The sequence below is a fragment of the Capricornis sumatraensis genome, chromosome 3 (assembly GCF_032405125.1).
Source record: "Capricornis sumatraensis isolate serow.1 chromosome 3, serow.2, whole genome shotgun sequence".
Taxonomy (NCBI): Eukaryota; Metazoa; Chordata; class Mammalia; order Artiodactyla; family Bovidae; genus Capricornis; species Capricornis sumatraensis.
Window position 1 is genome coordinate 76227917 of NC_091071.1, and position 13327 is coordinate 76241243.

The window sequence follows — 13327 nt, forward strand, 5'->3', positions numbered from 1 at the left end:
TGGTACAGAAAATAACCTTAGATAGGGCCTGTCACTCTTTTTACCAAGAGTGTGACTTTGGTTGAGACACTGCTGTCCTGCAGTATAAAATAAGGCAGGGTGGCATGTGATCTGTAGAAATGATTACACTTCTGATGTCCTGTGGCTCTGTATGACACTGATGGGAGGACACTATCTGAGGAAATTCTGTGCCCTCTTACTATGGCCTGCACTGCATGTTTATGTGAAAGTCAGTTGCTCAGTCGTGTCTGACTCTTTGCAACCCCATGGACTATCACCCGCCAGGCTTCTCTGTCCATGGAATTCTCCAGGAAAGAATACCGGAGTAGGTTGCCATTCCCTTCTCCAGGGGATCTTCCTGACCCAGGAATTGAACCAGAGTCTCCTACATTGCAGTTCTTTACCATCTGAGCCCCCAGGGAAGCCCTGGAATGGCAGAGACTGAGTAGTTAGCTAGTTGCTGCTTAGCTAACCTGCCTGAAAAACATTGCATGGCCCAGCCTCACTCAAAAGGGTTTGGATCTGATCTCAAGGTTGATCTGGATAATGGAGGGTGTACTCAAGCTCCTTCTTTCTTAAAGAGAGGCATGCTGTTAAAATCATGGACTTTTATTTTTTGGGCTTGGCCTGTTTATCCACCACGTGGAAGAGCTAGAAAAAGGGACAAATAGTTGAGAAATACACTGATTCTGAATGTTAACAATGTCGCTTTCCTATGTGAAAGAAATTGAGCTGAAAATGACCTTTTGGTTCAAGTCAGATTTTGCTTCACTTCTATTTCTTTGTCCACCAAAGGTAAACTATTAATTTTTCATCTACCACCTGCCATTCAGTAGAAAACATTTGCTCTATTTCTATGTGTTCCCCTAGCGTAGTTAATGTAGCAAATGAAAATACTTATTTGTATTGTAGACTCCCTACTTAAGGTCAAGTAATTATGGAACATGGGATCTTGTTTTACATTTCAGCCTGTCATACTATAGGGAAAAAAATGAGAAGCAAATTAAGAACAACTGCTTATGTTTATTTTTCTTTCCTAACAGTATTTTTATGTTATCAGAGTCTTGTGATTACAGAGGCCATCTTGGCATGTGAAGACAGAGATGTTATACGGATAAAGCTATCATTATGATTGAGATTAGTTACTCTGTGGCTTGGGCAGGTAGAAGCTTTTCATTAATGTCGACAAAGCAAAAGTATATCCGACTGGTCCACAACCCAGCACAGAAGATCATGGGGTGAGAAGGGCAAAGTAAGGTGTGAGAGCAAATAGAGATTACAGAGACAGCATCTGTCTGGAAAGAGCAGCTGTCAGTTACAAAAACTCCTGTAACAAATGAAAGATTGCATGCTGGATCTCCACAAATAAAGATGAACCATAATAAGATTGTGGACCACTACAGCAAGGTTTCGAGAGGAAATAATAAATGCTGACAAAGTGGGATGTGTAATGCAGAGATAAATGATCCCCCCTCCCATTTTTGTATGAACCAGGTTTTGTTTCAAGCAGACGTTTGACTAGAGTCTGTTAGACGAAGCAGGATATGGCAGAAACCATGTGGACAGAGTGGCAAAATGGCCTTAAGCCAGGAGTCTCCAGGTGTATGTTGGCTCATCCTTTACCATGAAAACATTTTTTGTGGTGTGTGTGTGTGTGTGTGTGTGCATGCACCTCAGTTGTGTTCGGTTCTTTGCAACCCCATGGACTGTAGCCCATCAGGCTTCTCTGTCCATGGAATTTTCCAGGCAGGAATACTAGAACAGGTTGCCATTTCCTTTGGGGGATCTTCCTGACCCAAGAATTGAGCATCTGTTTTGTCTCCTGGGTAGGCAGGCAGATTCTTTAGCACTGGCTCCATCTGGGAAGCCCATTTTTTGTATGTTGCTCTTCTATTAATGACCAGTGGGGAAAACCTATTAAACATTGCCCATGCCGGTTTATGGGCTTCCTAGTTGGCACTATGGTAAAGAACTCACCTGCCAATGCAGGAGATTTAAGAGACATAGATTTGATCCCTGGGTAGGGAAGATCCTCTGGGGGAGGAAATGGCAACCCGCTCCAGTATACTTGCCAGGAGAATCCCATGGACAGAGGAGTCTGGTGGACCACGGTCTCACTTCAGTTCAGTTCAGTCATTTAGTTGTGTCCGACTCTTTGCAACCCATGGACTGCAGTACGCCAGGCCTCCCTGTCCATCACCAACTCCTGGAGCTTACTCAAACTCATGTCAGTGGAGTCGGTGATGCCATCCAACCATCTCATCCTCTGTTGTCCCCTTCTCCTGCCTTCAGTCTTTCCCAGCATCAGGGTCTTTTCCAAGGAGTCAGTTATTCACATCAGGTAGCCAAAGTACTGGAGTTTCAGCTTCAGCATCAGTCCTTCCAATGAATATTCAGACTGATTTTCTTTAGGCAGGACTGGTTGGATCTCCTTGCAGTCCAAGGGACTCTCAAGAGTCTCCTCCAACACCACAGTTCAAAAGCATCAATTCTTCACTGCTCAGCTTTCTTATAGTCCAACTCTCACATCCATACATGGCTACTGGAAAAACTAAAGCTTTGACTAGATGGACCTTTGTTGGCAAAGTAATGTCTATGCTTTTTAATATGCTGTCGGAGAAGGCGATGGCACCCCACTCCAGTACTCTTGCCTGGAAAATCCCATGGACGAAGGAGCCTGGTGGGCTGCAGTCCATGGGGTCGCTAAGAGTCGGACACTCCTGAGCGACTTCATTTTCACTTTTCACTTTCATGCTTTGGAGAAGGAAATGGCGACCCACTCCAGTGTTCTTGCCTGAAGAATCCCAGGGACACAGGAGCCTGGTGGGCTGCCGTCTCTGGGGTCACACAGAGTCGGACACGACTGAAGCAACTTAGCAGCAGCAGCAGCAGCAGCAGGTTCATCATAACTTTCCTTCCAAGGAGCAAGCATCTTTTAATTTCATGTCTACAGTCACCATCTGCAGTGATTTTGGAGCCCCCCAAAATAAAGTCTGTCACTGTTTCCATTGTTTCCCTGTCTGTTTGCCATGAAGTGATGGGACCAGATGCCATGATCTTGGTTTTCTGAATGTTGAGCTTTAAGCCAACGTTTTCACTCTTCTCTTTCACTTTCATCAAGAGGCTTTTGAGTTCATCTTCGCTTTCTGCCATAAGGGTGGTATCATCTGCATGTCTGTGGTTATTGATATTTCTCCCAGCAATCTCAATTCCAGCTTGTGCTTCATCCAGTCCAGCGTTTCTCATGATGTCCTCTGCATATACATTAAATAAGCAAGATGACAATATACAGCCTTGATGTACTCCTTTCCTGATTATATACCAGTCTGTTGTTCCGTGTCCAGTTCTAACTGTTGCTTCTTGACTGACATAAAGATTTCTCAAGAGACAGGTCAGGTGGTCTGGTATTCCCTTCTCTTTCAGAATTTTCCACAGTTTGTTGTGATCCACACAGTCAAAGGCTTTGGCATAGTCAATAAAGCAGAAATAGATGATTTTCTGGAACTCACTCACTTTTTCAATAATCCAACAGACTGTGACCTATAGGGTCACAAAGAGTTGGACACAACTCAAGTGACTTAGCATGCATGCACATGCTGGTTTTGGATATTTTGTCTTTTGGAGAGGTTTAATTCCTGTAAACCGAGTGTCACTTGTAATCAGAGAGTTTGACAAGTGTTTTTTTTTTTTTTTTTTAGGATACATTATTTAAGATGACACATTCTTAAGAAAGATGGTTATGAATTAGAGTCCTAAACAAAAAAATAAATAAAATAAGGTCCATGTTTTGGGTGTTTTATTTTCACAATCAGAGACTATGAATAAAAAAATAATTGGCAAAGATGACTTTCTTACTTGTTTAAAATTATGTTTATTTAACGATGTCTTCCTTTTATATTGGTTCTTTCATCATTCAGACTAAGTTTTGCAACTCTCATTTTGCCATGTTTATGCCCATAAGATGAAAAAACATTCACAGACTAAATCATAGAAATTTTAATATTATGGAGTTATCAGAATTATTTCATTAAATTTCATTTTCTAAGTTAGAGGCAAGTTCATGTGATAAACTTTTAAAATACATGTTGGTTTATTATAAAATATGAGTACTGTTTCTTTCTAAAGAAGTAATGTAAGTCAATCTGTTATAGCTTTAGTGTATCTTGAATCTTAATAAAAGCTGTTTTTATAAGTAGATAGATTTAACATTTAAATAATCATTGATGAATTTCAAAGCACAATAGAGAGATGAATTTGGAAGCAATGGATATTTTTAGCCATATGAAGGGTTATTTTTTTTGTAAGTTGTTTTTTTTCTGCTTAAATGAATACAAAGATACAGGGTTGCTTTAGGAGAAAAACATACTTACCTTGAAAGCTATTAATCTCACTTAATTCAGTGACCTTAACAAATAACTGTGTAACTTACTTAAATTATTTTATAGCGTCATTTTCTATTCAATATGTATTGTTAACTTTTTAATTTCCTGCTAGTTACCTTTGGAACCATATCCTAAAATGGAAATGTATTGCCAGCAAAGAACTGAAAGGTAACTTCAAAGGTATTTTCAAGGTAAAAAAAAAAATGTGCTTTTTTCCAGAGAAGTATATCAGAGAATTCCCTGGTAGCAATGGACTTCTCAGGCCAGAAAACAAGAGTTATAGAAAATCCCACTGAAGCCCTTTCTGTCGCAGTTGAAGAAGGACTAGCTTGGAGGGTACAGATTAGCTTCATGTTCTTCAAAATTTTATGATTTGAATTTGTTTCACCCCGAAAGTTGAAACTTGTTCCCCACTTCCTTATGCAGAAAAAAGGATGTTTGCGCCTGGGCAGTCACGGTAGCCCCACTGCATCCTCACAGAGCTCTGCCACAAGCATGGGTATGTCTGTGGCCAGCTGGGTGGGAAGGTTGCATTTAGATGCAGTCACTGAGGGGCCAGGGTCAAAGCACATGTCATTAGACTATGATCATTTCAAACAAATCTTGTATTACCCCACTTTATTTCTTCAGCTATCCACCGGTCCCAACCATGGTTTCACCACAAAATTTCTAGAGAGGAAGCTCAGCGATTGATTATTCAGCAAGGTCTAGTGGATGGGTAAGTTAGATTTTGAATAGCACTGATTTTTGATTTCTCCTATAATCAGTAATTACTTATTCAACGCACAGAGAGTTTTGATTTCAGCTCAATAAAACAGCAGTGACTTTGTGCTGTAAGGATGGTTGCCACTGGATCCTAGTAATACCTAGACAATACCTGTTACATAGTGGCTGCGTAGTCTTTGTCCATAAAGAAGACAGTTGAATAGGATTCTCTGGTCTTAAACAGTGGTAGTTAATATTTTCCCATTCTGTGCATCTCAGATATTAATTGATGGGGGAAAAACTGAACACGTTTTGGCGTGTCAACATTTTGGTTTGAATTGATTAGTACGATGGCAAAGTATGGTTTGTGTCATGACAAAACCACATCCTACAAAACCACGAACCACATCTTACACATTGCACATTTTTTTAAGTTTGATGGAGGGTGTTTTAAAGTAAAAGCCGATTATACAGAGTGAAGTAAGCCAGAAAGAAAAACACCAATACAGTATACTAACACATATATATGGAATCTAGAAAGATGGCAATGACGACCCTGTATGCAAGACAGGAAAAAAGACACAGCGGTGTATAACGGACTTTTGGACTCAGAGGGAGAGGGAGAGGGTGGGATGATTTTGGAGAATGGCATTCTATCATGTATACTATCATGTAAGAATTGAATCGCCAGTCCATGTCTGACACAGGATACAGCATGCTTGGGGTTGGTGCATGGGGATGACCCACTGAGATGTTATGGGGAGGGAGGTGGGAGGGGGGGTTCATGTTTGGGAACACATGTAAGAATTAAAGATTTTAAAATTAAAAAATAAATAAATAAAAAAAATAAAGTAAAAGTAAAGTAAAAAGCTGTTTCTTATGTACTTAGACTATTTCATGTTTTTCCATTTACATCCCAGTTCTTTCCTCTAAATTTTAAGTTTCAAGTAATATAAACCTATGAAAATAGTACTTTTTGACTTATGTTATCTTTTTGTGGGATACCATAGAAGACACAGGAGAAGCAGTAAATTTATTATGCAAGATTTATGGTCTAAAGAATTTTATTCTTCTCAAATTACTCAATGTTACAGATACTTCCTATAATATATTATTAGCTGAATTTTATTCCTAAATGCAGTACAGATTAAGGAGGTTGTATTGAGGTTTGGATGGGAAATAAAACCAGCATCAATTTAAACAAGTAGTAATGGGATCTTATATCTTCAAGGGTTGGATTAAGATGATGGCAAGATTTCAAGGTGATTTAATACAGACATTTGGACAAAAATGTGTTTTCATGTAGAAGATTATTAATAGCAAGTCAGCATTTCAGTAGGCTCTAAATAAGAAAAGATTTCAATATACTCTGCATGGAACTAGATCTTTTTAGATTAAATCTGAACAATCAGCAGAATTACCATCTGATAAGACCAATAAAAGAAACAAATCACAAAGGATTGTCAAAATGTTTTGGAGGATTATAATTTTCCTTATTTCTGAGCCCAGTTTTTTGAATTGAATGACATAACTGCATAAAGAATGACAGTATCGTTATGTTTTATGTTTTTTAATTTTAAAAAATTGTTTTTGGTATTCCTTTTTTTTTTTTTTTTTAAGAAAGATGTGATGCTGTCAGGCAGTCCACTAGGTGGTAGTGTTGATCCACTCAGGAATCTGGAATGGGGAGAGACTTAGAGCTTGACTGACCAGGGAAACTCCCTTTTGTCCCATCTCCCAGAGATGTAATGTCAGAATCACACAGCACAGATGAAATGGTTAATCTTGTCAGACGTCTGTGATGGCTCACATTTGGCTGTTTCTTTCCCCAGGCACAGTGAGATTAGTATTGGAGTCACCAGTGGGGACTGTTCCCACAGTTTGTTTGCCAGCAATTAATACAAAGACGGTGATGCACTGAGTTGCCAGTTAATAAGAATCCACGCCTGGCCACATTTTTCTTAGGCCATTAGGACATGTCTTGTTTTTCTAGCCTGTTATAGAGACTTTATGCTACCTTTTTCAAGGTTGAAGTAAATGTTGTTTGGATGTTTCTTTTACTAAAAATATTTTGCTCAAACATTTAATAAATGATTTCAGGATTGATTTTTTAGAATATATTCACTTCTCAGTTTCAGTTGTATGTAATAGTAGGAACCAGAATTTAAAAAAAAAAAAAAGGATCCAGTATAGAAGTGTGGGTTTAAAATTTTTTAATTCTAAAAATTTTCTTTCTGCAGGACCTTACATGACCCAGAAGTAACAATATGCTAATGATTCATTCTCTGTACCAAAGAGTTGCATATGATTACCCAACTTCCCAATGGAAAAAGGACTTGGCAATAATTGTTGATGCCAGCATAGCTTTATATTGGTTATTGTGAGCAAAAAATCTGACAAATGACTGTGTATTTTTACTATTAAAATTAAATTCATTCCAATGATAGTTTTATAGTATTAGAGTATATCATACCATATTGTTTACCATGTTGGATAATCCCATCATTGAATACACAGTAAAGGAAAACTCTGGGTACATTTAGAAATATACTTCCTGGATTTGGTATAGGCTATATTTCTATTAAGTCCATGAATAAATATAGAAAAATATTGAAATTCCTTCTCTCTCTTTAGAGTTTTCTTGGTACGGGATAGTCAGAGTAACCCCAAAACTTTTGTACTGTCAATGAGTCATGGACAAAAAATAAAGCACTTTCAAATTATACCAGTAAGTATTTGTGATTTCTTATTTGTGTATTAGAGATGATCTTAATGCATAAGCTTTTGGAGACTTTAGTTTTCTTTGGTTCTTTTATTAAATATAATATGGGAGCTTGTGCTTTGACTAGAGTTAAGTATGGCAGAAATGGTTTTATGAGTCTGAATTAATATAAGAAATACAGGAATTGTAAAAATTAAATTTCCCTTTTCTCATGAAATATGATTTGGTAATATTGTATAGACCCCATGCCACCTATTATTAAAAGGCCACTGAAAATTCTTTCTCCTGAAATCTACTAGTGGTTCTTTAAAAACCATTATTTTAAAGCATATTCTCCTCTCTTGTCCCAAAAATGCTTTTTTGTAGTTTTGTTTATAATCATCATTATGGATAAGTAAGCAGGTGTTGTAGCACTGGAGATCATTATTTAAACTATTCTGAACACCTTTTAAAACTGTCATTCTGCTTCCAGGTGGCACAGCTTGCTTTGAGATTTTGTTGTTGTTATTGCTTCTGCTGCGTATGTGTGTGTGTATGCGCATGCGTGCATGTATGTATGCATGTAGTCTGTGTATTAGAACCAGATAGTGTGGAACAGAGATCCAGGCTACTTTCAAGAAAGTATTAACATGAAATTGCTGAGTTGCTAGTGTTTTCTTTTTTCAAATGAACTCTTTTTGAAGTTATCCAATCCATATGAAGTTTCTTCCTGACTGCATTTGATTATGTGAGTGACATCCCTGGCAAATTATGAATTGCTTAATGCCCAAAGATCTCAATGCAAAGGGAAAAAGCAAAGCAAAACACAACAAATCAACCTGTCATTCCATTAACATAATGTTTGACTGACGGCTCCAGAATCAATTTACTGATACAAATTCTGGTGGATATTCATTTTTAAATATACAAAGCGCGTCTTTAGGTAGACAGCAATTAGAAATGGAAATTGTGTTCTGAGGGTAGGCATACGAAAATCTTTTGTTTCCTCTTACACTAAATAGTGCAGATTTCTCACTGTGTACTGTATTGATGCAGACTTGTTCTACTATTCTAACTACAGAACGTTAAGAGAATTAAAGATACAGGAAGTAGAGCCACACTGCTTACCTTGGGATCAGATGATATTTCCTTTAAATGAAAGTAAAGTTACAAAAAAGAAGTGGATGTGCCAGAATCTTCTTTGCAATGTCCTTTAGTACTATAAATGTGTCAGTTTGGGCATTTAAAGATGCAGTGTGCAATAGAACATGATTGACTTTCTGAGTAGTTTTTTCCCTTCTTACTGGTTTATTGTTTTTCCTGTTTCAGGTGGAAGATGATGGTGAGATGTTCCACACCCTAGATGATGGACATACAAGATTTACGGATCTAATCCAGTTGGTGGAGTTCTATCAACTCAATAAGGGCGTTCTTCCTTGCAAGCTGAAACATTATTGTGCTAGGATTGCACTTTAGCCAAACCAGAAGTGACTTGTTAAACTGTTGAGGAAAAAGAACTCAAGAAAAAGACCATAAATAAGGGTGAAGGCATTGCCATGGTGAAAATAATCTATTTCACCTGCAATTACAAAAAATAGTTTGTATGTGACAAATAATTCAGGATTTGGATTGACATTACCTTCATCATTTAAAAATTCATTAGTTAAAATTAAACCTCAGAAAAAAATGATTTGGTGTGTTCTTGTGTGATTTTATATTATTATAATATTTTCTCCAAATATGCATAATTTAGACATCTTTCTGTCCTTATTTACTATAGCAGCATTAGAATTCTCAACCACAAAATGTGAAAAAAATTTGAAGCTCAGAATGAATTATTTGCGGACTGAATTTCAATAATACTACTGTTTTTATAACTTAAGAAGTATGATAAAAATTGGAGTTATCAATTAAAAGAAGCTACTTGAAACCTGTTAACAAAACTAAAAACTATTTTGAATTGTATATTTTCTGAGTTTATTATAACCTTAAGAGCAAATCATATTTTGAAATAACAGCTTAAAATTATTTTGAAATATATTGATTTTTCAGAATGACATTTATTACATATTAAATTATTAATTATACCATAATATTTACACTGGTATTATACCTATCAGTGACATTATTTATTGCATTTTTTTCATTTATTTAAGGATTGACTGTCTACCTGTTTTTAAGAAAATGATCAAAAGGTAAAAAAAAAAAATATGATCAAAATGTAGAGGGGATTTAGATAATTTGCACATGCTTTCTCATGGCATGTAAATTTATGACAGTGTAACATTTTCACCTTAATATTTCCCATTTGCCCCATGCTGTAACTTTCAGAAGATTCTTTAGATCCTTATACAGCTAGATCATTAACCTGATCAAATATTAAAATCAAAGATGTAAAAATCTATTAAGATTCAAATAGGTAAATCCATGCTGTTCTCTTTTCATACCCACTTTTCCTTTTCTCACCTTGGCAACATCACTGTGGAAGACAAAGGTTTTGGGAAGTTGTGGCACCAGCCTCCCTCATGACCTCCCTGAGACCACCTAGAAAGCTTTTGTCGGGATTCTATCTCTATTTTTCCTACTTTTTGTGAGAAGGGTATTCAGTGTTCTAAAAAAGGATGAGAAGTTAAACAGCAAAAAAACATTAACATAATACACAATGTTGCCCATCTGCTCTGATCCTTGTAAAACATTGTGGGAAAGTTAAGATTTTTTTAAGAATAATATTTCAAAAATGCATACTTTAGTTTTAAATAAAAGCTATACAGTTTTAGTGAGAGAGCATCTGAAAATATTCATAAAATGCTGAGAAAATCAGCTGTTACTAGAAAAGGATTATTGACAGAATTTAAAAGTACTCAATTTATTTTTAGCCAGTTCAAACCTAATTCTTAAAACACCAAAACTTAGAACACAAATCTGATGTTATCAAAGATTGATCTGTCCATATATATATACCTCTGGCTGATTCATGTTGATATTTGGTAGAAACCAATAAAATTCTGTAAAGCAATTATTCTTCAATTAAAAAATAAATAAATAAAAATCTTAAAAATACCAAAAAAAAATAAAAAGATAGATATGGTGTCTTACAAAGGCTGGGATGACACATAGGATCTCTAAATAGAAGAGCAAGAGATAAACACTCTTGACTCTTTCAACCTTGTAGGATATCTTGGATTATTTCTGATTTATAGAAATGCTTTGTTTTGAATTGATATGCATTTTCTTGTTTTGCAGCAGGATCAAATTAACAGTATCAGAATGCACTGTTTTAAATGCTAGACTCTCATAAATTGACCAACATGTGTTTGTCTTCACTATTGTGTCTCTAACTTCATTCATTATCTAAATTTATTATTGTGGAGCCCAGATTTTGTACCGAATTGCTCACTTTGATCTTAAAGCATGAGCCAAGAAAAATTATTGAGGAAAGGTTGACATTATCCATTCTGATTCTTTCTGATAAAGAATTTTGAACAGGTGTTAATTAGTATATATGACTTATAGGAAATTATCTGAGAGTGTCAGATATCCAGAGTTAGTACAGTGGCAACCCACTCCAGTACTCTTGCCTGGAAAATCCCATGGATCAAGGAGCCTGGTAGGCTGCAGTCCATGGGGTCGCTGAGTCGGACACAACTAAGTGACTTCAATTTTACTTTTCACTTTCATGCATTGGAGAAGGAAATGGGAACCCACTCCAGGGTTCTTGCTTGGAGAATCCCAGGGACAGCAGAGCCTAATGGCCTGCCGTCTATGGGGTCACACAGAGTCGGACACAAGTGACGCGACTTAGCAGTAGCAGCAGCAGTACAGTATTTAAATGAATTTCCAAGAAAAATACAAATTACATTTGGATTATTTTTCATTTTGGTTTAGCCAAATTCTGCTTGTTGTTCAGCTGATAAATCATGTCTGATTCTTTGTGACCCCATGGACTGCAGTACGCCAGGCTTCCCTGTCCTTTACCATCTCCCAGAGCTGGCTCAAACTCATGTCCAGTAAGTCAAGGATGTCATCCAACCATCTCATCCTCTGTTGTCCCCTTCTCCTCCTGCCTTCAATCCTTCCCAGCATCAGGGTCTTTTTCAAAGAGTCAGTCCTTAACATCAAGTGGCCAAAATATGGGAGTTTCAGCTTTAGCATCAGTCCTCCCAATGATTATTGAGGGTTGATATCCTTAGGACTGACTGGTTTGATCTCCTTGCTGCTATCACACCATTTTTGAATTAGGATTAGGAAAGAGATTAGCTGTGTTTTCTTCTTTTTTTGCTTTTCATATGTTAGAGTTAGTATACAGTCCTAGAAAGAAAGAAAAAAAGCAGATCTGGTACATCCACATTGTTCTGTTTCATTATTTTTTGTATGGGAGAATTATTTATTATGAAATATTCAGGAGACCTAGTCAGACAAGATAGAAATTACTAGGAGTGTTTAGTAATTCAGAATAATTACTTTTTTCACATATATAATGGTGTACGATCTGACTGATATACCAGTTGTAGATTTTTGTCTTAGTTCTATTTTAGGATGGTCAACATCAGTTGAGCAAGAGAATTCCAGAAAAACATCTGCTTCGTTGACTATGCTAAAGGCTTTGATTATGTGGATCACAACAAACTGTGGAAAATTCTTAAAAGAGACGGGAATACCGGTCAACCTTACCTGCCTCCTGAGAAAACTGTGTGCTGGTCAAGAAACAACAGAACTGGACATGGGACAACAGACTGGTTCAAAATCAGGAAAGGAGTATATCAAGGCTGTATACTGTCACCTGCTTATTTAACTTATACACAGAGTACATCATGTGAAATACTGGGCTGGATGAAGCACAAGCTGGAATCAAGATTGCCGGGAGAAATATCAATAACCTCAGATATGCAGATGACACCACCCTTATGGCAGAAAGTGAAGAGGAACTAAAGAGTCTCTTGATGAAAGTGAACGTGAAGAGTGAAAAAGTTGGCTTAAAACTCAACGTTCAGAAAACTAAGATCATGGCATCCAGTCCCATCAGTTCAGTTCAGTTCAGTCACTCAGTCGTGTCTAACTCTTTGTGACCCCAGGTACTGCAGCACATCGGGCCTCCCTGTCCATCACCATCTCTCGGAGCTTACTTAAACTCATGTCCACTGAGTTGATGATGCCATCCAACCATCTCATCCTCTGTCGTCCCCTTCTCCTCCCGCCTTCAATCTTTCCCAGCATCAGGTCTTTTCAAATGAGTCAGTTCTTCACATCAGCTGGCCAAAGTATTGGTGTATCAGCTTCGCCATCAGTCCTTCCAATGAATATTCAGGACTGATTCCCTTTAGGATGGACTGCTTGGATCTCCTTGCAGTCCAAGGGACTCTCAAGGGTCTGCTCCAACACCACAGTCCAAAAGCATCGATTCTTCGGCACTCGGCTTTCTTTATAGTCCAACTCTAACATCCATACATGACCACTGGAAAAACCATAGTCTTGATTAGACAAACCTTTGTTGGCAAAGTAATATCTCTGCTTTTTAATATGCTATCTAGTTTGGTCATAA

General features: G+C 37.2%; 1 protein-coding gene across 2 annotated transcripts in view; it reads left to right on the forward strand.

The window, feature by feature from the left end:
- GRB14 (growth factor receptor bound protein 14) overlaps positions 1-9453 on the forward strand; it is a 123268-nt gene extending 113815 nt beyond the window's left edge. For both annotated transcript variants that reach the window (XM_068967291.1, XM_068967292.1), the window contains 5 exons: positions 4602-4718; positions 4809-4881; positions 5013-5100; positions 7722-7815; positions 9118-9453. In XM_068967291.1, coding sequence (XP_068823392.1) covers positions 4602-4718; positions 4809-4881; positions 5013-5100; positions 7722-7815; positions 9118-9264 — 519 coding nt within the window. In that variant the 3' untranslated portion in view covers positions 9265-9453. The remainder of the gene's footprint in view (positions 1-4601; positions 4719-4808; positions 4882-5012; positions 5101-7721; positions 7816-9117) is intronic.
- The last annotated feature ends 3874 nt before the right edge of the window (positions 9454-13327 follow it).